This window comes from Megascapheus bottae, chromosome 25, assembly GCF_031878675.1.
Source record: "Megascapheus bottae isolate mThoBot1 chromosome 25, mThoBot2.hap1, whole genome shotgun sequence".
Lineage (NCBI taxonomy): Eukaryota > Metazoa > Chordata > Mammalia > Rodentia > Geomyidae > Megascapheus > Megascapheus bottae.
Window position 1 is genome coordinate 21,837,598 of NC_143533.1, and position 26,493 is coordinate 21,864,090.

General features: G+C 50.7%; 1 protein-coding gene across 3 annotated transcripts in view; it reads right to left on the minus strand.

The window, feature by feature from the left end:
- Positions 1 to 908: 908 nt before the first annotated feature.
- Positions 909 to 26,493, minus strand: part of Stard9 (StAR related lipid transfer domain containing 9) — a 78,274-nt gene continuing 52,689 nt past the window's right edge. The window contains exons 21-33 of one of the 3 annotated variants that reach the window (XM_090318527.1): positions 22,614 to 22,786; positions 21,723 to 22,179; positions 8,792 to 18,436; positions 8,437 to 8,634; positions 7,616 to 7,799; positions 7,170 to 7,307; positions 3,665 to 3,782; positions 3,408 to 3,529; positions 2,972 to 3,036; positions 2,628 to 2,830; positions 2,406 to 2,485; positions 2,069 to 2,227; positions 909 to 1,515 (exon numbers count right to left, since the gene is read on the minus strand). In XM_090318527.1, the coding sequence (XP_090174653.1) occupies positions 1,414 to 1,515; positions 2,069 to 2,227; positions 2,406 to 2,485; positions 2,628 to 2,830; positions 2,972 to 3,036; positions 3,408 to 3,529; positions 3,665 to 3,782; positions 7,170 to 7,307; positions 7,616 to 7,799; positions 8,437 to 8,634; positions 8,792 to 18,436; positions 21,723 to 22,179; positions 22,614 to 22,786 (11,644 nt within the window). In that variant the 3' untranslated portion in view covers positions 909 to 1,413. Of the gene's footprint in view, positions 1,516 to 2,068; positions 2,228 to 2,405; positions 2,486 to 2,627; positions 2,831 to 2,971; positions 3,037 to 3,407; positions 3,530 to 3,664; positions 3,783 to 7,169; positions 7,308 to 7,615; positions 7,800 to 8,436; positions 8,635 to 8,791; positions 18,437 to 21,722; positions 22,180 to 22,613; positions 22,787 to 26,493 lie in introns of those variants that run through there. The other 2 variants (XM_090318528.1, XR_016532617.1) reach the window with 2 other exon arrangements.

Consider the following 26,493-nt stretch of genomic DNA (forward strand, 5'->3'; position numbering starts at 1 on the left):
AGAAAATCCCGCCGACCTTTCAGGAAGTTCTTTGCTTCATTATAGAAATGTACTTTTGATCATACCTCAATCCCTATCTGATTACCCTTTTCAACCAAGGCTTTGGGGACAACAGGCCTCCAAAAGTTCTGGACATGAGTGACATAGCTGTCGTCCTAGTTGCTCAGGAGGTGGTCATCTGGAAGGCCATGATATAAAGCCAGCTTGGCTGGGAAATCAATATAGCCAACAAAAAGCTAGATGGGACTTATGGCTCAAGTGGCAGAACACAAGCAAACTGAATAGAACAGGCCCTGAGTTCCAAGTATCAACAACAACAAAAAAAGGTGGGGGGGGGTGGTGGAATTGTCTTTGCATCCTGCCACTTACAGGTGAACATCCAGAATCTTAGAACTCATTGTCCATCTAGGCCAAGAACACTGAAACTGCCCCCCCTGCTCAAGCCTCCCCCGTGCAGTGAGTCAGGTATACCCCTGAGCTTCCTGCCAACCAGTCCCTTACCACCTCATCCTCCACTGTTAACCTCTGGAAAGGGTCTCGTCTTGGCAGCAGCCTGAGCGTAGCTGTCCTCACCTCGCACTGGTCCTCTCAATCAGGTCCTGCACCCTGACCCTCATCCTACCTGTTTTATGGAGGTCACCCAACTCGCCAGGATCAATACCACTAGCACTTTGTGTGTGTGTCATGGGGCTTGAACTCAGCCTGGGCGCTGTCCCTGAGCTCTTAAGACTGCTGCCCTACCCCGGGAGCCACACACCACTTCCAGTTTCTAGTGTGCCCGGGCTGGTTTTGAACCTCCATCCTCACATATCAACCTCCTGAGTAGCTAGGGTCACCACGCCCGGCCCACTAGCACTCTTGACTGGTGCAAAGATCCAAATGCCCTCTTCCAGAAAAGGAACAAAAAGCAAAAAGCATTTTGCAAACATTCAACAGAGAAACAAACCTGAATTACAATTCTGGTTTGGACAGCGTTTTGGGTTTTTTTTCTTTTTATGTTTTTTAACCCTTTTTTTCTGGTTTTGTCCTTCCTGCCACTCCATCACAAAGTGGAGCTGGATGCTAGTGAAAGATCCAGAGAAGTCTTGGCCAGTGCTTGCTTTCCAGGGAGGCACTTTGCCAAAGCAGCACTGCAGTCCCCACCTCATTCTGTTCTTGAACAGGTCATGTGCCAGTCTCAGAGATGGGAAGTAAAGGTGAGAAATCCAAAAGGTGAGTGGAGCTTCATTCGCTCTGGACAGCCAGGATCTGGAGCTCAAGCTGCTGGCAACCCTGGGCCGGGCTGTCAGTACAGTCAGCTACCGCAGGCAGCCTGGGCTCTTGAGGCCTCAGCGCAAACTCCAAGGAGTGGCCACAGTATTGCTGGGGCATCCTGGGCTGGCATCTCAGCAGCACTTTCTCCATTGCACAGTGCTAGCTACCAAGGAAGGAAGCCAGCTTGGCTACAATCAGAGGCTGCTGTTTGATAAAGGAGCTCAGGAGATGAGAGGGGAAGCCTGGTGCACCCAGCTCTACCTGAAAGCACAGAGGGAAGAATGAGTGATAGGCCGGGAGCTTCCAAGCTTACCTCACAGGCCTGCTGTTCCTATCTGAACTTCACTGTGAGGTAAAAGCTCGGCACTAAACTTAGCAGGGACTGGGAGTGGAGAGCAGCACAAATGGATGACCAATTCTGCCAAGGCTGCTTTTACTTTGCAATAACCCATTCATCCAAGGACACCACACAGAGGCTGTTACAGCTCAGCCGCTCTAGTACTTTTGGAAAGGCTGGTGAACTTCCTTCCTCTAACCCCTTCCCTCCCAGTCCTATGGCTTGAACTCAGGGCCTGGGTGCTGCCCTGAGTTGCTTTTGCTCCAGGCTAGTACGTAAGCCACAGTGCCACTTCCAGCTTTTTCTGTGCATGATACTGAAGAATTGAACCAAGGGCTTCGTGCATGCTAGGCAAACAAGTCTACCACTAAGCTGTATTCACAGTCCTTGATTCTGGCTGACCACCTAGGGGTGTTGTACAGCTGGACAGAAAGATCCCAAGGTGTGCTGTTGTGCCACCTGCAAAGGCCCCATCACCTGGGCCAGAAAGACGACTCTAGTGATTTCTTTTCCTTCCATGCTGACAGGCTGCAGGATCCAGGCACTGGGCAGGATCTCCCCTCGGACCATTTTTCTACTGGGTCGTGGCATGGATGTGTCATACACAGACTGAGCTGCCATGATAGATAGATGCCCCTGGGGACAGAAAGCTGTGAGTCCAGACTGATAATGGCAAAAGAATGCATTTGGGGTGTGGTCGGTCTAGCAGCCTACCCCCACCCTGACACCAGCCCCCTGTGTGCTGCTGTTCCCTCCAGAGGGCTCCACCCCAGGGCTTTTCCTGCAGCTTCTTTAGCCCCAACAAGGTAGGCACCTCTTTGGCTTCCACACAGACGCAACAGAAATCCCGTGGCTGCTTCATCGCGCACAGTGTAGTATCACACACCAAGTATACTGCAGAGACGGGTGGAGATTTAGACCCTGTGTTCCTTCCGGCCCACAGCCGCCCTCCATGCTTCGTGGCTCACAGGCTGAGCCTGCAAACCTGGCCTTCCAAAAGCATTGCCTCGGCCTCCATCTGCGTCCCTCGGCTCACCCAGGCTGATGCTGTTGGTCACCCGCTGATGCAGTCTTGCTGTCTGAATGGGCTTGTGGTACAGGGGCCACAGCGTGGGGTCACTCACAGCTGCCCACACGTGAGGCAGCGGCTGGGGCACCACGCCTGCCCCCAGGAAGCCGTGCCGAGTAGAGGAAAACTCTTTGTAGTAAACCTGCACCTCCTGCTCCTCACCCTGATAGCTAGGGGGACCAAAAAGCTCCACAGTCACCGAGCTGCCACCCCAGGGGTGGGGGGGGGAACTCCAGAAATCCAGACAGAGGGAAGGAAAAGAACCCAAACAGGACAATAGGGTTGGACCAAGACATTGCCGGGGAACTTACTTCCATCCAGCTGATGCCTGGCAGCTGAAGAGGTTGTGAAGATTATCTGAACAAGCAGCCATTACCTGGGGCACAATGGCCAAATTAGTGGAGGTAGTGAGACCCCTGATTTACCAGCGCAGGACTAGTTCTCTTATCAGGTTGAGCCCCAGCACCATGTCACCGCTTCTGGCTTTCTGGTAGCCAATGGGAGATAAGAGTCTCACCGTTTTTAGTGGCCAGGCTAGCTTTGAACTGTGATGCTCAGATCTTGGCGTCCTGAGTAGCTAGGATTACAGGCAGAGGCTATGGGCACCGGCTTACGCATGCCCTTCTTGCTGGAGCGCCACTGCTGAAGCCCACAGCCTTGGCCCCTAACCTGCCTGGCTCCTCTTCCTCCGTACCCCGCAGAGGTCTGGCTAAGCAATAGTGGGGATGAGTGGAAGAAGTGACTCACGTCAGTCATGGCCATGTCCACAATGTGCTTGGCCAAATCCTGATAGGAGGCGGCGGAAAAGCAATTGACCAAGCTGGATAGGCTGGATCGGGAGCAGCTGCTGCCTGAGGTGGTTCTGGGGCCTGCAACAGGTAGGGGGGAGTTGAGATGGCATTGGGTCTCAGAGCTCTGACTGAGCACCTTAATCCAGAGACCCCAGGACCGAGCAGCATCAACCCCAAGTCCCGCACAAAGCACATGTGCATCCCGCCACTCACCAGGGCATGAGCTCTTCCAGGCAGACCCTGCCAGATGCAGGCGAGTGTTCCTCACTGCAGGACGGCCCTGTCCATCCCCTGTCCAGGGGTCTCTAGAATCAGACAAGTCTGTGTTCCCCTGCACAGAAAGCAGAAAGATCCACAATCGTCTGGACTGAACCTAACATCTCCTTCTGTGGAAGGAGGTGGATGCCCCGAGAGGTCACTAGCAAGAGGACCCCGCCTAGACTGCGTCTTTCTCCTCCAGGCCATGGGCTTAAAGGCCGCTTACAGACCAGTTCCCACAGGCATCAGAACTGTGACCACGGCAAGACAGCCACGGATGGAAGAGGTTGGGTATGGATAATAAACTCAAAGGACGGTGAGAAGAACGACTGAACCATGGCCCCAGGTGCAACAGCTGAGCAAGAGATCCCAAGGTGAGACCAGGTTCTGTGTTCATTACACTTCATCAACCAGCGGCTCAACAGTGTGGCCTTGACTTTAGCCCGGATCTCAAAAGCACCTACGTGCTACCTCTATCTTCACGTCCTAACCTGTGGCTTCTTTCAACACAAAGACTTACTGATACCAAAAATCAAAACCAAAAGAGTTTTTCTTAAAAAAAAAAAAAAAAAGCTACATAAGAGAGGGAAAAAAAATCAACCTGTGGCCAGATGTGGTGGCTCACTCCTGTAACCCTAGCTACTCAGGAGGCTGAGATCTGAGGATCAAGGTTCAAAGCCAGCCCAGGCACTAAAGTCCATGAGACTCCAATTAACCACCAGAAAACTGAAAGTGGTGCTGGGGCTCAAGGATAGGGCAGTAGCTGAAGAACTCAGGGACGACACCCAGGCCCAGAGTTCAAGTCCCACGACCTACCAAAAAAAGAGGAGGAGGGAAAGGGAGACAAAAACATAAAGGTATCAAGAAGCAATGCACCCACTACCTGATCAATGTAACTGTAACCCTCTACACATTATCCCAATAATAAAATACTTCAGAAAAAAAAACAACCAAGTGACAAAATTGGTACAATGAGTTTCCACTCATAAACTTCACAGAAAGACATGCATGTTCACACGGATGGACATAATATCCCCACCAAACTGAGGTAGGTAACAGGTACAAGATGGTCCTGTGTGTCCTTTGCTATTTTCTTTACAATGTGAAGGATTTTTTGTTTGTTGTACTGCCATTCTTGGAGCTTGAATTCAGGGCCTGGGCACTGTCTGAGCTTTTTCAAGGCTAGGGCGCTACCAGGTGAGCCATATTACCACTTCTGGCCTTTTCTGTGTACATGGTACTGAGGAATCAAACACAGAGCTTCGTGCATGCTAGGCAAGCACTCTACTACTAGGCCACGTTTGAGGTCAAATACCATTCTGAGGAGCCACCGTCATCACCCTGGCCCCTACAATGGGAAGTTTTATGACTTTCAACTATTCCTAGCTGTACTTTACGCTCTAGCTCTGCATTTCCAACTTCTTTCTTATTCCTCCTAGATTCCTCATGAGCATCTTCAATTCAGGAAGTAGAAACCAACTCAGTCTTCAAAGGTGGCCTCTTCCAGTAGCAAAGTCCCTATCATTGCTGCTAGCAGCAGGACTGCAACGGTTCCAGTCCTGTGAGGGTTAGCAGGTGCCTGTGGCTCAAGATTTGTAAGTCTAACTAAGATCTGAAGATCATAGTTCAAAACCAGACTAGGCAAGGAAAGCCTGTGAGATTTTTTTTTTTTTGGGGGGGGGGGCAGTCCTATGGCTTGAACTCAAGGGCCTGAGCACTGTCCTTGGGTTTTCTCAAGGCTGGAGCTCTGGCACTTGAGCCAGCTTTTTCTATGTATGTGGTACTGAGGAATTGAACCTGGGTCTTCGTGCATGCTAAGCAAGCACTCTACCACTAGGCCAAATTCCCAGTCCTTCCTGTGAGATTCTTATTTCCAGTTTACTAGTAAAAAGGCTGGTAGTGAAGCTGGGATCAAGTGGTAGAGCACTACCTTTGAACAAGAAAGCTCAGGGACAGCATCCCGGCCTTGAGTTCAAGTCCCAGGACCAGGGATTGAAAAATGAGTACTGTTCTCCACTCTTCTCTGCCACTGCTAACATATAGTACCTAAGTCCTGTATTTGTGAAGATCCATGATCATTTCTCTTTCATTGGCAGCGCTGAACCAAGTGGAGTCCCGTTCAGTTTTGCCAGCGGCATCTAGAAGGTCTTACCATAGTGGCTCTTGCTTCCTCTTCCAAACTCCTTATCCTATTCTCCTAGGTAAAAGCTTTCTATTGAATCTCAGCCACTCCCCATCTAGTTAGGCTTACAAATCTGAGCCACCGGTTTCTGTCTCATGTCTTAATATTCCAGCATCCTGCTGTCAGTTAGTTCCTCAATCTCTCCCTTTCTCAAGGCCTCACTTGCTGAGCCCCAATCTCTCCCAACTCAAGTATCACTAAACTCTTTCTGCATTAAGTACTCTCATCCTTCTAGACTGGTGCCAGTACTAGAGCTTGCACTTGGGACATCACCTGTTTGCTTAGCCTTTTCCACTCAATACTGGTACTCCGTCAACTTGAATCACACCTCCAGTTCTGGCTGTCTGCTATTTAGGCCAATGGAAAAGTCTCATGGGGCGTTCTGCCCCAGCTAGCTTCAAATCATGATCCTCAGAGATCTCAGTCTCCTGAGTCACTTGGATTTTAGGTCTGAGCACGTGGGCCTGGCTCAGCCTCTGTTTAAATGCATACATTCCTTCTCCACGATCTTTACCGTGAACATGTGGTCTTAGACACTATTTTATGCTGGCTTAGTGTCCCTATCCAAATATTTACAATAGTTATGAATCATAAAATAGCTACCTTTCCGCTGGGCATGGTAGCTCACACCTGTAATTCCGCTACTCAGGAGGCTGAGATCTGAGGATCAAGGTTCAAAGCTAGCCTGGGCACAAAAGGACCTGAGGCTCTTATCTCCAATTAACCTCTAGAAAACAGGAAGTAGGACTTGGCTCAAGGGTAAGGCAGTAGGTAGCCTTGAGCTGAAGAGCTTGGGGACAGCACCCAGGCCGAGTTCAAGCCCCATGACTCACTCACTCTCACACACACACACACACACACACACACACACACACAAATAATAACTAAAGGTACCTTTCCAATGGACAAAAATGGTTTGCTTACTGCTGTATCATCAATTATAATGGAGGCAGAACTCAAGGGAAGTCCAAAGACTGTAGGCAGGGCTCCTATCTGCAGGGGCCGGCCAAATTCTTTTTTTTTTTTTGCCAGTCCTGGGCTTGAGCTCAGGGCCTGAGCACTGTCCTTGGACTTTCTCAAGGCTAAAGCTCTACCACTTGAGCCTCAGCACCACTTCCGGCTTTTTTCTATGTATGTGGTACCAAGGAATCGAACCCGGGTCTTCATGCATGCTAGGCAAGCACTTTAACCACTAGGCCAAACTCCCGGCCCCGGCCCAAATTGTTATCTGAGTAGTTTGGACTGCTGGGTTGTTCCCAGGGTCCACTGCTCACTCACCACTGCCTCTGGGGACTGGGGCTGGCCTGAGAAAGCAGGGCTGCTGTTGTATCCAGAGGTGATCCCTGAGGAGAGGCTTCCATTGGAGCTGGAGCACAAGGGGCTACAGCTGACCAGGGTGTGGAGTTTTTCCTCTTCCTGGGAAGGAGGGATCAACAAGCAGCTTCAGGTGCACCTTCATGACCTCATCCCCTCTCCTCCACAGCCCCCATCACCTACCTCCTGTGCCTCTTGCCTCGGCCTCCCGCTGCCCACACTCCTCAGGTTTTCCCATATTAGGTATGCACTATAGACTCTTCCCCCCAGGCCTGGCCCAGGTGCAGCAGCTGCTCTGGTACCGGTGGAGAGTCCAGCTTTGGGCTGGCACCAGGATTCCTATCCTGTCCCCCAGGTATTCCATCTTCACACTCAGAGAGCCACATCGAGGGCCCGGCCTCAGTCCTCACCCTCCGCAGCTGTGTGATGATCTTCTGGCGGATCCCCAGCTTCTCTTGTTCAGTCCGTTCCCACAGCTGGTCCCGCGCCCGGGCAATCTCCAGCTTGGCCTCCTCTCGGGCACGCTGATAGTCTCTCAGCATGAGCTCGATGTCAGAGGTTTGCTCAGCAGACCTGGATGCCTGCTCTGATCTCCTAAGGGAGATAGCAGGGTGCTAATTCTTTTTTTTTTTTTTTTTTTTTTGCCAATCCTGGACTTGCATGCTAGACAAGCACTCTACCCCTAGGCCACATTCCCAGCCCAGAAAAGACTGCCTTTTCTCTTTTTTTTTTTGCCAGTCCTGGGACTTGAACTCAGGGCCTGAGCACTATCCTTGGCTTTCTCAAGGCTAGAGCTCTACCACTTGAGCTACTTCTGGCTTTTTCTATGTATGTGGTACTGAGGAATCAAACCTAGGTCTTTGTGCATGGTAGGCAAGCACCCTACCACTGGGCCAAACTCCCAGCCCAAGACTTTCTCATATGGCAATGACCTGGTGACAGCACGGGCCTTGCACTCAAATGACATGATACCCTCTTCTCTCTGCCCAGAGAGTCAAACTTTCACCTCTTCAGGAGAGACTGCTAGAGAGAGGAGACCATGTCATTTTAAGACCCAGGTCTACAGACTTACAAGACCTGGCAGAGCTCCCTGTCCATCCTTTCTCAGGATTTCTCTTCCGTCACCCACTCTCGCTGGTCTTCCTCCTCCCGAGTATCCAAGCTGCCCAGATTCACCTCCAAGATGCTAAAACGCTAGTCCTGTCCCCACACAGCAGTGGGCGCCCCTCACCTGGTGCCCTCCACAACTTCCTTCCTCAGCTGCTGCAAGTATTCCCGGCGCCTGCTGGGCAAGTCGGGCTCCTGGAGGGAGAGCTCCTTGGAGAGCTGGAGACTTGATTGTTTCCTGGAGTGGAGGCTTGGTGGCTGATAGAATTGCTTAAGTCGCTCAGCCCTCTCTCGCCTGAGAGTCTCGATGGCTTTTCTCTGCCTGAGAAATGTGACGGGGTCACTGAGGCTGGCCCCGTATGGCCATGCCCTGAAGTGCTCTCTGACCCCTGAAGCCGCCAGAGCTGAGCGTGGGAGTGGCCCCCTTCTCAGGTTCTCCACCACTTCGGCGGCCCCTCCCCCTCCAGGCCCGGCCTTACCTGGTATACAGCTCCTCCCAGTTGTGAGTCAGGGGCTCGGGGCCCAGCGCCTCCCCAGTCCCACTCTGCAGCACCTGCAGGAGGGCGTCAGCCTCCCCGAAGCCTCGATGCAGCTTAGCTTCCGTGAGCTCTGTGCTCAGCGAGGGCTTCTGGGCCCCCACATGCAGGGGGATCTGTTCCACCCGGGACCACTCAACGTCCTGGCCGTGGTCACCAGGAAGTTGTGGAGGCCTCCGTCTCTTCTGTCTTGAGCTGGTCCTCCGCTCCTCACTCATACCTAGCTCCCCAGAAGGGACGTCCTGAACCCCATACCTGTCCCTCGAGCCATGGTGCTGGAGCTCAGGGATCAGACAAATGTGGGAAGCGGAGTGCGGCAGCTCCTCGGGCTGGCAGGCGTGAGGTGAGCCCGAGGCAGGACCTCGAGGCCCCACAGGGTCAGCCGACCAAGTGGGGGGCTGCAGCTCCCTCCATGGCAGAGAGAGGCCTGCTGTGGGTTGGGGCTCCACTGGAGCCCTGCCCCGGGAGTGGCTCCTGGGGGGTGGAGATGGCTGTGTGCCGCGCTGCAGCTGCCCAGCGGCTCTCCCCTGGGCTCTGGAGCTCCTCTGTGGGCAGCAGGGGGAGCCTGCCTGGAGGAGGAACCTGTCAGAACTCCTTTCTGAGTGTTTCTGGCCTTGACCCTGAGGGTTGATACTCAGGGAGCCACCCGACGGATGCTCACAGTGCTCCTTCAGCAGCCTTGGGTCATTGAGAACCAAGGGCGGGCTAAAGTTAGGTGTTGAGGAGCCTTCGGGAGAGGGAGTGGAGGGAGCGGAGACAATCGGGGAGCCTAGAGGGGGGTCTGACTCTTGGCCATAGGCGCTGAGTGTGAGGATGGGCGAGGAGGCCCGATCCACCATGGCGCTCGCTGGGCTCCGCCGCTTCCGGACACGGGGCTCTCGGGAGTGAGGAATGCCAGGGCCCTTAGCCTGGCCAGGGCATCCTGGCTGGAAGGCGGGAGGCAGAGAAGCTGCTTTAGGAGAAGCCAGTGGGCCCACAGGAGACAGGCTCTGCTCCAGAGGCCCTTTCTGAAAACCCACCTTAGACAAAGGTATTGGAGGGCTCGCCAGCCTGAGGTGGCGTGCGTCTTCATGAAAATCGGATGCTGCCATTTTGGGTGGTATCTCCTCTGCCTCCCCTTTCTCAAGTGCCACTGGGATTTTGCCCTTTCCTTGAGACATGGTTGTGGTACCGGAGCCTAGCACTCCAAGGATCGTATTAGCTTCCTGAGGTTTTGCCACTGGGGCGGGGATGGGAAGGAGCGGGGAGATGAGATCGGTCTGGATGCCTCTCTCCACCGTGGTCCGAGTGGCACCTTCTACCCTGAGGGCCTGCAGGGCCTCATCTGGAGCATCCATGTTGGTCATCTGATTCTTTGGGGCCACGTTTGGCTGGGAGAGACTTCCGAGCAGCTGCGAGGTGTTGTGCAGAAGCTGAGAGAGGCGGAGAGACAGGCTGTGCATGCTGCTCCAGGAGGCCAGGTCAGAGGCTGACATGCCATCCGCGTCAGGCTGTGTGGTGATATCTGTGCAGCTCCAGCGGCGCCTGCAGCCGGAGGTCTGGGTGCCTTGTTCCAAGGTGCTCATCCCGGCCTGCCCCCGCGGCACAGCCGCCTCCACTGAAGCGGCAGAATTCTCCTCAGCCAGCAGCAGCTCACTCTGTGGACAGCTTGCCTCATCCCTGGAGCCCTGGGACGGGGGTCTGCTATGGATATCTGAAGTGGGGGCCACTCCAGTGCCAATGAGGACAAAGGGATCCCTCCTCGAGACCAATAAAGGATTCAGTACTTTCTCAGACTTAACCCAGCCTTGAGCATGCTCATTGTTGCCGAGTGTGCTTGCCAGGGTTCTGGCCTGGGCGCCCAGCTGGAAGTGGAGTGGGGAATTCTGGTCTTCTAGGCCGTTGTCCATGCTGGTGCAGTAGGCTGCTGGTTTCTGACTAGAGAGATCAGCTGTACTGCTGAACACATACTGCTTCCAGTCGATGCACACAGACCCCTCTGGAGACCAAGGCGGAATGGAAGGATTGCTGTTGCTGGAGTCAGGGGTTAACATCCCTTTGTCCACTGGAGAGAAGCAGTTCTCTGACCTTACCTGCACACCTGGTTTCTCTGGCTTTCCTGGCGGCAGTGGAGGCTGTTCCAAAGTGTTGGGGGTGCAGTTGCTCACACAATTGGGAGTTGGAATACATGAGCAAGGCGGGGATGTAGGGTAAGGAGGGGTCACAGATTTCTGGGTCCTATGATCATTAGGGCTACAGTCCAAGTTAGAGGAGGTCATCTGATTGCCGTCCTCAGCCCTCAGAAACGCTCTTGCCTTTGGCTTTCTTGAGGAACGGCCACTGGGACGTGGGCTCTGTGTGTTCTCTGCAGGGGAAGGATGGGACGTGACCTTTAGCTCCTGAAGGGACCGAGATGAGCTGACCACAGAGAACTGGGGTCTAGGAGAGGACTTGACGTGTTGGGAACCAGAGAAGACTGCAATTATAGGATATGAGTGCCTGAGCTCGGAGGCGGGCTGCTTCTTGTTGGAACAAGACTGGGCAAGCCTCTGAGAAGCAGGCTGTGGCACTTCCGGTTGCTCTAGAGGCACAGAAGCTGTGTCTTCAACACCTGAAAAGAAACTCTGGGACACAGGAGACTTTGCCACAGGAACCTCAGCTGTCCCAGCATCTCTAACCAGCTGGTAGTGCAAGCCCCCTTCATCTGAGGGGGGAGGATCTCTGCCTGGGGCAGAGTGTTCACTGCCTCCAGGAGGCTCATCCCTCTGCTGCTCCTCCTCCTCCCAGGCACAGTCAACCTGAGGGCTGCACACGTGTTTCAACGTCACAGACTTGGCTTGGGGATCTGAGGACATGGTGAGAGATTGTGTCTTCTCTAAAAGGGATTTGATGGTGTTTTCTATCTGTCTCTGCTGCTCTACCACCGACTCGATCTCGGCAAACCCTTTGCTTCCATTCAGGTTGTGCGGGCCCCAGGCCGTTACAGGTGGTTTTGGCTCCGAGTTAGCTGCCTGGGCATGCTGGTCACCTACGGAACTATCTGTCAAAGCCCTCACTGACTCCATGCATAAGCCCTTAAGCTCAGCGTTACCTTTCCTCTCAGGATCCCCTACCAGCCCCGAGCTGCCACCAGCAGCGGCGTGAGTGAAAGCATCTGCACTGGCACCGGGGGTAAACGGAGAGCTACTGCTCTGAGCGCGAGACAGGACGGCAGCTGTGGTGTTTGTCTCAAGAGTGTTGCCCAAGTCTCTTGGCCCAAGTTCCACATTCACTTCTTGAAGCTCAAGGCCGCGTGGCTGAAGCATGTCAGGGTCCGTTTCACCGAGCCTGGAAGGTTCTGTGAGGGGTGAATGGCGAGCCCTGGGAATCTCCTTCCAAGGGTCGCCATCTCTACAGCACAGCAGAGGGGAGGAATGGAAGGAGCAGATGTTCGCCGCAATAAGAGCACTGCCGTAGGGTTGGCAAGAAGTTTTGCTCTCCTCCTGGTTCCTGGATGAGCCAAGTGGCCTGCCGTGTTCAGAGCTTCCTGAGACAAGGCTGTCTAGTGTCTCTGCTCGGCATGGACAGGGGCCCTCCTTCCCAGCCCCTCTAGGTTTCTGATCTGGTAATGTTGGCCTGGGAGTTTTGCCCCCAGTCCTGCAGGCTTCTGCCAGCATCGACTCCGCCTTCTCTTTCCACTTCAGGTGCTGCTGCGTGGGCGCTTCCACGCTGACCTTTCTCAGCGCTGCAGCAAGAACCGCAGGGTGTTTTGCACTGGTCCTCCCTTCCTGTAAGTCAGTGGAAGCCTCAGGACACTGGGTGGAGTCGTCACGAGGTCCTGAGAGCTTTGTGGGACTGTGAAAATTGCACACCATAGCTTGACTTTCAACATGGGCTCTTTTTCCTCCCTGTGGGGTCACAAAGCTGCCACCAGCGTCACGTCCATACGGCGATTGTGACCTCTTGGAACTGCCAGAGAAGGTGCCCTCTTCCGTCGCCCAGGCAGCTAAGTGACTCTGCCTCTGGATAACCCCCCCAGGATCATGACAAGGGGCCTGAGAGGACACCCTCCTGTCCCGCTCCTTGGTCAAAGCCAGCTGGGGGGAGGACCGGGGGTCTGTGCAGGAAGGGGCTCTGGGCACTTCTTCCACCCTTGTGGCTTCAGAGCTGGAGTGACATACAAACTGTTCTCTGGCTTTCCGGAAGGGCCTCAGTTCCCCACCACGGCCTTTGTTGCCAGTGGCTCTGGGAGATGAAGCCCCCGAATGACGCCTTGGCACTTTGTCTATTTTAGGATTGGATGGAGGTTGAAAATTATCTTCACGGAGAGAGGTGGCCTGCACTTCCAACCTGTCAGGTGACAGACGTGCCGGTGTAGCAGACAGTCCTCTTGCTTCCCCCTCATGCCAGGTCCTGTCCGATATGTTTAATGGGTCTGTTTGCCAGCCCCTGCCAGCAGTGCCTACAGAACATTCAGACTCTAGTGACATTTCATAGTAAGGAAGGACTGTCTCCAACATGGCAAAGTCTCTGAGCTGCTTCCTCTGGGCGGTTGCCTGTCTGATGTCATTCAGAATGGCCAGGCACACGGATGCATGGACTGAGGAATCTGACAGCAGGGGCTCCGTATCAGGCCCTTGTGACGGGGAAGTAGATTCTAAGGCACTGCTGGGGGGGCCTGGGTCTTCAGGCTCCTCTGCCTTCCCTCCTGCCTCCCCACTTTGTTCAGTGTCCTCTTCTAAGAAGAAGCTGACCCTCTTTTCAAGTCGCCCAGAAATTCTATTCAAAGAACTGGTTCTTTTTTCTTGTATAGCTGCCTCACTTTCAGACCCCAAATCTTCCTGGGGACTTGAAGCCATCAAAGTGATTGTGTGGTCCCTCCCTCGATCTTGAAGGGAGCTGATGCTTGATGTCACCCAGTCCTCTGTCACCAGTGGAAAGCTACTGTCCGATGTTAAGGACTGGTCATCAGATCCCATGGGCGTGGGTATCTCAGATCCACACCACGCAATGAGTGGCATGGAGAAGCCCCCTGAAACACTTCCCTCGGGGCTCCTGGTCCCTCCACTCTGGTCCTGATGCCCTACCATGGTTCCCAAGGGACTGTTATGACTCCTCAGCATCGTGGGACCCAGCAGAGAGTCAACTAAAGAGAGATTTAGAGTATCGGAAGCATGAAGATGGTTTATGGGCAACCTTGGAGAATCTAAGGGCAAGGAATTCAGGTCTTGGTGAGAACTGGCCGTGGAAGAGTCTGTCTGGGTCAGTAAGGGAGAAGTAGTCTCCTGACTGAAAACTGTGTTCAAACAGTGCTGGCTTGGACTAAGACGTTTCTGAGTCTTTATTAAGGCCGTATTATTTTCTTTCAGTGGGCTCCTTCCACGTTCCCTGCCCGTTTGTTCAAGTCTATCTTGAACTATTGAGTCCTCTGGCTCTGAACTACTAGAATATTCAGCAATTTGATTCTTCTGAAAATCTACAGTCTCTACTTCCTCAAAACTCTCCAAGTTCCAAGTCTGCTTTTTGGGGTTTGCTGATTCTCTTCTCGGCTTGATGTCCTTTCCAGACCCCTCTAGTCTGGTTGGCAAAGGTCTCGCAAATTCACTCATTCTCCCTGGGTGAAGAGCAGTGTTGGTACACTCTCCCTGAGCTGTGCTTCTCCCTGAAGGATCACATGTGCCCCTGGAGGCTCTGGCTAATTCTGTGCCAGCTGTGTGAGCATTCACTCCCACAGGCTGACAGTCTAGTGCATATTCCCTTGACTTGAAGAAGCTCGTGGTGATCTTGTGGTGATCATAAACCTCTACTCCCCGAGTTTTGCCATACCCAACAAATGCATCATCAGTCTGCCTTGGAATAGATGGCTGCTTGTAGGATGGATGGTTTCCAGAGCTGCCTGGCCTCGGGATGTGATCAGACCTCCCAAGTCTCTTCTGGTCCTGGGACACAAACTCCTTACTGACTCCTGATGGATGGGAAGCATGAAGCGGATCATTCTGCTGGGATTCAATTTCTAAGATGCTATTTTCCAGTTGCCTTATACTCCTAATTAGCTTAGCCATTTCATCAGCATTAGTAACATTTTGCACGTGTTCCTTTCCCAAAGGTTCTTTGGAGTTTATCCTTACTTGTGACCTTCTCGGGCCTTTGTATCCACCAGCGTGTCTTTTCTGAGAGCATGTAACTGATGGTACTTTTTCACAGGTGGACTCTAGCCCTGGAAGTTTAATCTCTTCTAGGCTGTCTGTGGGATAGAGAGCTTTTCCAGGAAGTCCTGTTTCATTCTTTCCTTTCCACTTGTGGGCAGGACCATTACCCCGGGCCATAGTCATTTTTATTCTGTTCTGGCCTGATCTGGACTTCGAAGCAGCAGAGTGTGTCAAGGCCACGTCCTTCTTTAGGCCTAAATCAGTGGTTTCAGGGGTTAAATCAGACCTGACTTCAGAAGGGGACTGTGGACCTTCCTCACAGGCCTGTGTCTGCAGGAGGGCTGCAGGAGAGCCCTCATCTTCTTCCCCTTCAGCTTCCGATTCCTGAATACCAATAAAAGTCTTCCCAGACCCAGAGCTGTCTAGGGAAGCACTGCAGAGGTTCTGCGTGGAAGCCTTTTCTCGCGCGCCGTGGGCTAGAAGACCATGCTCTGTGTTTAAAATTTCAACCTGACTTTCAAATGTACATACTTTTGTGCTGGTAGAAGGGACACAATGTCTGTTATGAGCAAAAAAACAATAAACAGAACTATGGCTTTCTCCAATATTTCCAAGGCATTTCTCCAGTTTTCCAATTGCTTCCCTAGTGCATAGATCAACTGAGCTGTCTGTTGTCACCTGGTGAAACGAAGCCATCTCAGAATCATGGCTTTGTAATGGTATTGGCAAACTATCCTCCAAGTGAGATTCTTGCGGGTCTCGGCGGCTGTGATCAAAGTCCCAGGCTTCTCTAGGACGTGGGGATGGCACCCGCACTTCTCTGTAGGCTGGAATCTCTAAGGCCGTTTCTGTCAGGGCATCTCTGCTCTTGGTTATATAGAATGTTTCCAAGGGGGGTGGCTGCAGGGAAGTTGGGAGGGGGTTCCAAGAAGCAGCGTGGGGGAAGAGCTCTGGAACTGATGGAGGTGCAAGGGAAACATTCTTGTGCTTTCTATCTTCTTTGTCAGAGCCCTCTTGGCAATCATTCTTCTCTTCCCATAGGGAAGGCTGGCTGCTTTCACTTAATGGTCCCACCTGATCTTCATTATTCTTCCTGAAAAGAGCATGGTCTGGGGGCCAATCATCTGCTTTGGTAGCTGCAGTGACATTACTGTGACAAACTTTCTTTTGAAAGAAATGCTCATCAGAGGGTGTCGGTAGTACCTGCTTCCGGCTACCCTGAAAGCACTCTTCCACGTTGTTCTGTCCTCCCTCGTGTGTGTCTGTCATGGAGTGTGGTGCCTTGTTTTCTGCTGTACAGACTGGTGCATGTGCAGATGCAGAAGTCAGTGATTCCACATCTGCTGAATACGCTTCATTATAACTCACTTCTTTGTCACTAGTGCTGAAGAAATCAGAAGCACTTTCTAACTTTGTACATGAACTGACTTGGTCTTTCTCTGTTCTCAAATGCCTGGCTCTAGACCGATGGACTAGATAGTTGTTGACATCTACACTGATAGATACCCCAGGGTCAACTGGCAATCGGGTATCTCCTTCTTTACCAGAAGCTTCGGCCAGGGAACTAGAATCTTCCTTAGGGTAGAAAAAAGCTTGCTTGAGCTTTCCTACAGCATCCAAAACAGGATGAGAGAGTTCAAGGAGGTACTTTTGCTGAAGTGCATCCCAGTCTCTTTCGGGAAGGCCACCTATGTGGATGAATGAGGCGGCAGAGGCAGCCAATGGATTCGATACACTAGAACTGTGGGAAATCTCAGAGCTGCCCTGGTGGGTTACTACTGTGCCCTGAAGGATGCCTGGATAAAGAAGCCTTTGACTTTCCCAAGCTGGCAGCTTGGATACATCTGAAGCAGACACTGGGTATGGATCTCTTGCACCACATGGCAGCTCAGGACCTCCCTGGGGCAGTCTGGAGCTACCTGGCAGAACTTCGTCTGTATTGGAAGGCTTTTGTTCATCAACATTTAGCCTGTAGCCAGGTTTCTCCTCAGCGCAGGGCTGAGCTTCCTGGATGTCAGGACTTGGACATGAGGAACCCACTGCTCCTGGGGAGCTGCCAGGAATGATCTTAGAGTCGCAGGAAAACCAGGAATCCATGGACACCAGTGGGCTCCCTCTTAAGAGCTGTGCGCCTTGGGGAGAGCCAGCTTGTTCAAAGTAGGCTGCCTCCACCTCTGACTCAGGGCACTCATAATGGGGCTGAAAGTGAGGATCGAGGTAACATGAACTGCTCATGGGCAGGACAGCATTCAGCTTAGCTTCTATTCTGTGGCTGATGAGACCAGGTCCGGACGTTGCCTCGGGGTCTACTATAGGAAAAGCCGAGTCTGAGAGGGGCCAAAAGGTCTCTGCAGGCATCTCACCAGCTGAGCCACAGCAAGGATCCTCTTGTTGATCTTCCCCCAGTTCTTCCTCGGCATCAAGCAGGCTATCCAAGGAAAAGCTTCTGTGAGCCTGAGCAAATGGACCACAATATAAAGGTGTGCAGAAGTTTTTCAAGGAAACTTGGGGTCTAATCCTTCGGTGGCCATGGTTAATGGGGTGATTGTCCCTTAGCAGCTCTTTTGCGTGCTGGTACCCATTTTCAGCCAGTGAATCCTCCGATAGCTGACTGTTGTCACTTTCCGAGTTCTCTTGTCCAGGGAGATTCCACTTCCCCTGGGGGTCCTTGGGCTTCAAGGACTCCCTTTGGACTTCAGCACAGACACAAGAGAGAGAATCCACTGAGTAATTGCTATCTGAGTCAGATACATCATTTTTTTCTCTTGTGCGATTCACTACAGGGTTGGAATCTAGGAGTGCAGTCATGGTATCTGGATTGCCTGAGTTCCGCTGTCTCCTCAAAGGATTACCATGAGGCAAATTAAAGGACTGTCTGGCGATGTCTCTGACCCTAGCTGCCAGTACTTTCTGTTGTCTTTTTGTTGTCCTGTTTGGAAAAGTTGGTTTGGATTTGGCCTGAAATGTCTTGGTTCCTTTTCCATGCCCAGCTGCCTGCTTGGGTCCATGGGCACAACAAATGGCTTCCTTAGCAGCTTTGTGGATCCCAAGGTCCCATTCTCTTTGCCAATCAGCTTGTAGGCTAACAGAGGCTGCTAGTCGCTTCGTGTTCCTGGTCTGGATGGCAGGGGTCAAGGTCTTTGGCCTGTCCTTCGGTTTTAGCTTAACTGACTGGCACGCAGACGTGAAGTCCAGAGAGGCCATCTTACAGGGCTGTTTACCTATTCTCTCCACTTCTGGGATGTCTACAGACTTGTAGTTGCTCACAGTGAGGCAGGGGTCTGGGGTAGAGGCTCCCCTGACCCAAAAGAGCTGCTCCTGCCCTGTGGGATGGAAGTTGTGCCTGCAAGGATGTCCTTTCCTTAGTGGAAAGGAAGCAGCCTGGCGAACTGGATCTGCGGGTGGGGTTTTGTCTGGCTTTTGGTGAGCGGGGTCAGGCATCAGCGATAATGTGGTAGAGGGATCACAATTTAGGAAAACGCTGTGGAGACAAGTAAAGCCATGTCAGAAAACATGAGAGGTCACAGAAGAATGCAAACTTCCCATTAATTTCCTCTCTAAGAAGAACTGAGCAGGGCAGCTGTCACTGTGTTCTACTGTCTTAAGGGTCAGAGAAAATCTCAATGGATACAAAAGAAAATCATGTGGCTCTCTGAAAGAACCCAGATATATCAAGTCTCCCCCCACCCCCCGCCCCAGTCCAGGAGCTTTTGCTCAGGGCCTAGGTACTGTCTTTGAAGTTTTCAGCCATGGCAGTGTTTTACTACTTGAACCACATCTCCAATCCCAGCTTTCTGGTGCTTAATTGGAAACACAAGTCTCACAGATGTTGCCACCTGAGCTGGCTTTGAACTATGATATACAGATCTCAGCCTCTTGAGTGGGTAGGATTAAAGGCAAGAACCACCAGTGCCCAGCTCAAGTCTTTTATCTTATAAAAAGCAGGGCTAGGAGTGTGGTCTAGTGGTAGAGTGCTTGTCTAAGCATTTACAAAGACATGGGTAAAATTCCTCAGTACCACATAAGTAGAAAAAGCCAGAAATAGTGCTGTGGCTCAAGAGGTAGAGTGCTAGCCTTGAGAAAGACCAAGGACAGTGCTCAGGCCCTGAGTTCAAGCCCCAGCACTGGCCAAAAAAAAGAAAAAAGTTTGAGCTAAGTCTAATCATGCTTTTAGGGAAAACTTCCAGGTAATAGGCAATCTGAGGAAAGAGGAAAGATTTAAACACTATTACAAGGAATCAAACAGATAAATCTATAAAGCGCTACCTTCTACAGAACTAATTAATCAGTGAAATGAAAAAATAAAGCTCAAAAAGGAAATATTTCAAATGCTGTAGTGAATAGGAACTCCTTTGTACAACTACTTAAATACAAATATGTTTTAAAGGATGATTTGGGGGTGGGGTAGGGTAATGGGGACCAAGACATGTGAAAGGGTATCAATGTATGTGAATTAATGCACCCTCTATCTGGCAAATATCATGTAACCCTTTTATTAATTACAATAAAAATATTTTTTAAAAAAGGATGATTTCAAGAAATATAAAGGTATAGCCATCACAAGTATAAATTTTCTTTGGATCTTTCTTGCTTGCTTTCTTCTTTCTTTTTTTTTTTTTGGCCAGTCCTGGGGTTTGGGTTATTGTCCCCAAGTTTCTTTTGTTCAAGGCTAGCACTCTACCACTTGAGCCACAGCACCACTTCTGGCTTTTTCTGTTCATATGGTACTGAGGAATTGAACCCAGGGCTTCATGCATGCTAGGTAAGCACACTCTACCACTAGGCCACATTTCCAGCTCCTTTGTTTGGATCTTAATTTGAAGTAACTGTCAATGGATATTTTTCAAGTAACTTGAGAAATCTGAATGTGTTGTAGGTTTTAGATTATATCAAGTAATTAATTTTAACCTTGGTAGCTATGATAATGATATTGTGGTTATATGAAAGTCCAACCTGGAAATGGTGGCGCAAGCCTGTATACCTAGAGGGAATGTGGTTCACAACCAGCCTTGGCAAAAAGAAGTCCATGGGATTGGAATGTAACCAGTTGCTAGGCATGCTGAGGCATGTCTGCTACCCCAGCCAGGGAGGGAGCACAACAACTGAATATAGTGGTACCCACAAGTCACCTCAGCAACTCAGGGAAGCAGAGGAGGAAGATTCTACTCCAGGCTGGCCCGGGTACAAAGAAAGATACTACCTCGAAAATAACTAATGCAAAAAGGGGCTGGAGGTGTGGATCAAGTGGTAAACGGCCCACTAGCAAGTACAAGGTCCTAAGTTCAAACCCTAGCAACCGCCAAATGGAACAAATACTTAAAAATGTAGGGTTAATGCCGGGTGCTGGTGGCTCACGCCTGTAATCCTAACTACTCAGGAGACTGAGATCTGAGGACAGCAGTTTGATGCTGTCCAGGCAGGAAAGTCCGTGAAATTCTTATCTCCAATTAACCACCGGAAGTGGTGCTATGGCTCAAAGTGGTAGAGTGCTAGCCTTGAGCTGAAATGCTTAGGAACAGCACCTAGGCTCAGAGTTCAAGCCCTACCACCACCACCACCAACAACAACAAAAATGTTGGGTTGTAATAACATAATGTTAGGAGCTGCCTTGAACTGTTAGGAGATTCAGCAAGTCGCTCAAGGTGGTCTAGGTTTTAGAGCACATAAAGTAACGCGCTCAGCTAATTGGAATCTTGGGTGATGTTTACTAGTCTCTCAGCTTTACTTGAGAATTTTTCATACTAAAATGCTTTCAAGGCCGGGCTCCGTGGCTCCTGTCTACTACCACCACCAGCTCATTCCTAGCTCCTCAGGAGTCTGAGATCTGAGGATCACAGTTCAAAGCCAGCCTGCGTACTAAAGACTGTGATACTCTTTTTTTTTTTTGCCAGTCCTGGGCTTGAGCTCAGGGCCTGAGCACTGTCCTTGGACTTTCTCAAGGCTAGAGCTCTACCACTTGAGCCTCAGCACCACTTCCGGCTTTTTTCTATGTATGTGGTACCGAGGAATCGAACCCGGGTCTTCATGCATGCTAGGCAAGCACTTTAACCACTAGGCCAAACTCCCGGCCCAAGACTGTGATACTCTTATCTCCAATTAACCACTAGAAAAACTGGAAGTGGCACTGTGGCTCAAGGGGCAGGGTGGTAGCCTGGAACTGAAGAGTTCAGGGAGAATGCCCAGCCCCAGAGTGCCAGCCCATGACAAAAAAAAGACAAGATTTTCAAAGACAAACTTGCCTAGTATTTTGAAGGCCAGAGAAGTGAACAAAGGTCACAACAGCAAGACGTTAATCTCAAGGCTTCCTGTGGGCAAGGCCTGACATTAGGCTGTGAGGAGGACTAGGATTGGGCCTCCACTCCAAAAATCTGGGAGATCTCCTCCTCTCAGCAGTCAGGAGTGAAAGAGAAGAGAAACAAGATGTGACGGGGCAGGGAAGGCAGGAGAGGGAGGCAGATGTGGACAGGGATGAGGTCGGGTGGGAGGCAAGATGACGCTGAGGTGAGAGGATACAGAAGGCAATGCACTTGGATGTCTGGGTATGGGGAGTGGATGAAGGCGAGGATGAGAGCCTTATCACAGGAAGCAGAAGCTGCCTCTCTGAGGGGGAAGAAGTCTTGACCTGGAAAGATGCACAGAGGAAAGAAGAGAGAAGCCAGAAGGCGATGAGGAAGGGAGGAACCCACACAATCCTCCCCTTCACTAAGCACCGAGGAGTGAAGAACACGGCCTGGACAAGGCGTTTCTAGAAACCACCACTGCTATACCTGGGTAGCTGGGACAAGTGCTGGCTGCGAAACCTTTGGACACTCAAAGAACAGCAGCTTGCCCATCTGCTTCTATGTGGAGGCCCCAGGACTAGAGGTATCGGGCATGGGGATTTCAGGGTGTTGTTATCCTGAAGCCAGCTCGATGCTCTGATCTGCTCCAGTCTCCTCTGGGTCTCCTGTAGCCTCTGGTTCTTAATGAGTCTCTCCAAGTGGAACGAAATCTTTTTTCGCCTGATGCTCCGCTCTGCTGCCCGAAGAACGTGTCTCCTCAGAAACTGCAGCCGCACTCCCCTCTTCTGGCTTTGGACCAGTGAGGATGGTAGAGTCTCAAGATCTACCTGAAGCCAGGCATCAGGTATCACTGAGGCCTCAAGTTCCTTCCCTGCTCCACGGTCTGCCTGCTGCTCCTGCAAGCTGGCCAGCCAGGGCTCTGGTTTGAGCAGCCACTGCTGGTCTGGGAACCAAAAACACCCAGAGAGAAGGTCAGCACATCCTCTTGTTCCGTAGTTGGCTGCACTCAGACACCTCCAGCCAGGACTGAAGCTGGGTGGAAAGGACTGGCTAGGGTGACAGTGGTAGAGGGGCAGTGACAGGAAAAGGGACAAAGACTCCTAGGCCTCAGTACAGCAGTGGGTACAGGCTAGAGTAAGCAGAAAAGCATGGACAAGTGTGACAGCAAGATGTGAGTAGGAGGCCTGACATTCTGAGAGGCGACAAGGCAGCTGGCTCCCTTCTTATTACAGCCCGTGGTCTCTAAAGGAAGGGAGAGAACACCTAATGCCAAAGGTTCCGTCATATCACAAAGAAAACAGGAGAATACAGAAGGCTGTGGAAGCATGAAACTGGAGAAATTCAGTGAGGTGGCCACGTCAAACGGTGGGCACTTACTGCCTTTGGTCTGTTGGCAGACACAAGCCTGGATGGATTCTAGTTCCTTCTCAGCTCTGATCTGTCCTGCTAGGATTTGTTGCCTTAAATCCTCCACATAGCGCTGCTGTTGATGAATCTCCCCATCACTTGGTGACTGGTGGTTCCTGTCACATCGCTCTTCCAGCAGTTTTCTGTTACAAAAGGGCCCAGGGTCACAAGGTCAGGACCAATTGGTGGCAATCTAAGTCCCTGAATTCAAAGGGTAAACAGAGGGCTAGACTTTGGGCAGCTTAGGACAAGCAGGCCTGGTGTCACAAGTACAGTGTGATGTCACAAGTGCAGGAGGGAGAACAGTTAGCTGCCAGGCATGTTCTTACAGCTGTCTCACTGACATGTTGGTTAAGGAAACTGAAGGAAAACTAAACAGATGTGTTTGTTTTAAAAGCTACCAAAAGAGCTAAATCAAGACATTTTATTCTTTAAAAAGAAAGGGCTTCGGTTAAAAATCATGGGCAAGCCGGGCACGGTGGCTCATGCCTGTAATCCTAGCTACACAGGTAGCTGAGATCTGAAGATCAAAGTTCAAAGCCAGCCTGGGCACAAAAGAACCTGAGACTCTTACCTCCAATTAACCTCTAGAAAAGGGGAAGTGAGGATTGGCTCAAGGGTAGCACTGTAGTCTTGAGCTAAAGAGCTCGGGGACAGTGCCCAGGCCGAGTTCAAGCACCATGACCCACAAAAACAAAAACTGTGGGCAAATGCTGAATACAGCAAAGCTACAGAAACGCCAGGCAGGAAAACCCCAGGGTGCCAGGAGGGCGGGGCCACGTCCCTTCCCTGAACTGCAAGCAGAAAGCCCCGCCACCTGGCTATGAAAGGCAGCTGGGCTAAACAGCAAATGTACATATGTCTGACAAGAGACCCCAAGACAGCTTGTCTCAGGAAGAGAGGCCCAGAATAAGACATAAAGAGTTTTAGAATCAGCTGGGTGCTGGTGGCTCATATCTATAATCCTAGCTACTCCTCAGAAGGCTAAGATCTGAGGATAGTGGCTCAAAGCCAGACTGGGCAAGAAAGTCCATGAGACTCTTATTACCTCTAATTAACCACCAGAAAACTGGAAGTGGCTGTGACTCAAAATGATAGAGCACTAGCCTTGAGCAAAAGACTTCAGAGACAGTGACTAGGCCCTGAATTCAAGGCCTAGCACCAAGACAGCACCAAGAAAAAAAGCAACCAACCAAACAACAACAACAGAAAAACCCAACCACGTGAAAAAACCCAAACAAACAAACAGCAACAACAGAAAAACCCAACTGGGTGCAGCTGGGCATTTTGCAAACACCTATATAAACTCCGGCTATCTGGGAGACTAAAACAAGAAGACTGCTTAAAGTCCAGGAGTTTAAGATCAGCTTGCAACACAGTAAAATTCTGTCTCAAAATTAAAAATTTTAAAAATAAGCAAAAGGGCCAATTGCATAGATAACTTCAGGGTGGGATACGAGTATCTAGAAGAGTCAGATTCTGCCAGAGGCTAAACAAAGCTCCAGAATTAGGCTTGCTTTGCGGCTTGCTTTGCCTAGCTCTCAGCCTCTCCTCCCCTCTCAGCCATCATTGTGGGAGGCTTAGCGAGGCTTTCTTACTGACTTGATGCTAGAACCAGACTTCAAGTAGCATGAGACATATGCTCAGCAGAATTAAGTCTTTTTTTTTTTTTTGGTCGATCATGGGGCTTGAACTCTGGGCCTGGGCATTGTCCCTAGCTCTTCAGCTCAACGGTCCTGCCCTACCTCATGAGCCACAGCGCCACTTCTGGTTTTTCTAGTGGTTAAGTGGAGATACGAGTCTCACAATCAAGCTGGAAAAGTTTGGCCTAGTGGTAGAGTGCTTGCCTTGCATGCAAGAAGACCTGGGTTCGATTCCTCGGTACCACATACATAAGAAAAAGCCAGAAGTGGTGCTGAGGCTCAAGTGGTAGAGTGCTAGCCTTGAGAAAGTTCAAGGACAGTGCTCAGGCCCTGAGCCCAAGCCCAGGACTGGCAAAAAAAAAAAGTCTCACGATCTTTTGTGCCTGAGCTGGCTTTGAACCTTGATCCTCAGATCTCAGCCTCCTGAGTTGTTAGGATACAGGTGTGAGCCACCACACTGGCTCCAGAATTAAATTTTTGTCAGAGGACCTTGCTATAGTATAGATCTTCAACGTCCCGCAAGGCCCATGTGTTGAAAGCTTGGCCCCAGCCATGACACTACATGGGAAGTAGTGGAATCTTCAGGCGGTGGAGCTTGGTGGAGGGAGGTTAAGCCACTGGGTAACCTGTCCCTTCCATTTTTATCTGTATTTGCTGTCATGAAGTAAAGCCTTCCTCTGTCATATACTCCTGCCATGATCGGAACTCCAAAAGTAACACTGCCAACTGACCATGGACTGAAAATCCAATACTGTGAACCGAAACACACCTTTCCTTGGTGCAAGTTGATTGTTTCAGGTATTTTGTTATAGTAACCCAGAGCTGACATTACTTTGAACTGTAGAATGAAATCAGAGTATGAAAATGAAGGTCCATGAACTGCACAGCCTAGGAGTTAAATCTGATCTGCTCTCTACTTCTATAAATGAATTTTTTACTGAAAACACAGCCATGCCTATTGTTTATGTTTTATCAAGTGCTGCGTGGGGGCCATATGGCAAAGATGAGTAGGTGAAGTAGAGGCCATATGGCCCACGAAGCCTAAAATACTGTATAGCTTTTAGGAAAAAGTTCACCATCTCTATCATAGAAAAAATTATAATTTTTCAGTCAGTGAAGGATACATGGATAATGTAAGTAGATAGGGAGAATTGACAGAGTCAGTTATTGCCTGGGAAGGAGATTATGAGATGATTTGATATCTATTGGATCCAAGGCCTACATATTTGAACAAGTATCTTAGGGGAATACAGGCGCTGACTGCTGTGGGGCAAAGCCAAATGCTCACAACAGAACATACAGAAAGGAAAACAATACTGTCATTACTCAGGAGGATAAAGACTACTGATAGCCAATTGCATAGAAAACCAGTCATTGCCAAGCAAACACAGTTAATGAAAAACACTTCATATATGTGTAACATAGTCTTAAACATAGAACTGGCTGGATTAAACCTGAGCCCGTCAGAAGATCCTGAACAAACCCAGCTAAGACACATAGACTACCCGTCATAAGAGGTAGGTGCTGAATTTCCTGAGATTACTGTTTCCTTCTAAGACAGCCACTCCAAGCCTGATTTACTATTTGCTTCCTCTGCCCTTCCTTGAGAAGAGCAGCAGCTATAATCTCCTTCCCACAGCAGCAAACCCCCAGGGAGAGGCTGTCTGGGGTGTTGCAAAAACATAGCCCCTTCATCTGAGATGCCATCCAGGCCTGGTCAGAGGGCTCTGCTAAATCATAAGTTCCTAGAAAACAGGTGAAAAAGAAAACCTCACCCTTATGGTACATTATCAGGATGTATTATCAAGGGCACGTCTTCATTCCCTGCCAGTCAAAGGACTTTGGTCTCTAGCAGTCCTTCACCTTGGGTGGGTCCACCATTCACCAGCCACCGCCTGGTCCCAGCTTGCAAGGACTCCCCTGATCTCTGCAGTGTCGCTGGTAGCCCTCTTCTACTACCACAGGCTCTGAGCAGCTTACTAGACAACAGTGGCAGCGGCAGCAAACAGTGTTTTAAGGTTCTAGTTTTAACCCTAGTTAAGCCCTAAATTTCCAAATGGGAACATAGGCAATGGTTTTCAGCCACAAATTCATTTCTAATCTGCATCACTGACTGCTACAAGGAGCCAAGGAAAGCAGACCAGCCGATTCCCTCTAGCTCTAGATTCAGATCTGGTCCTCACAAAGGCTCTCTGGAGAGAAAAATG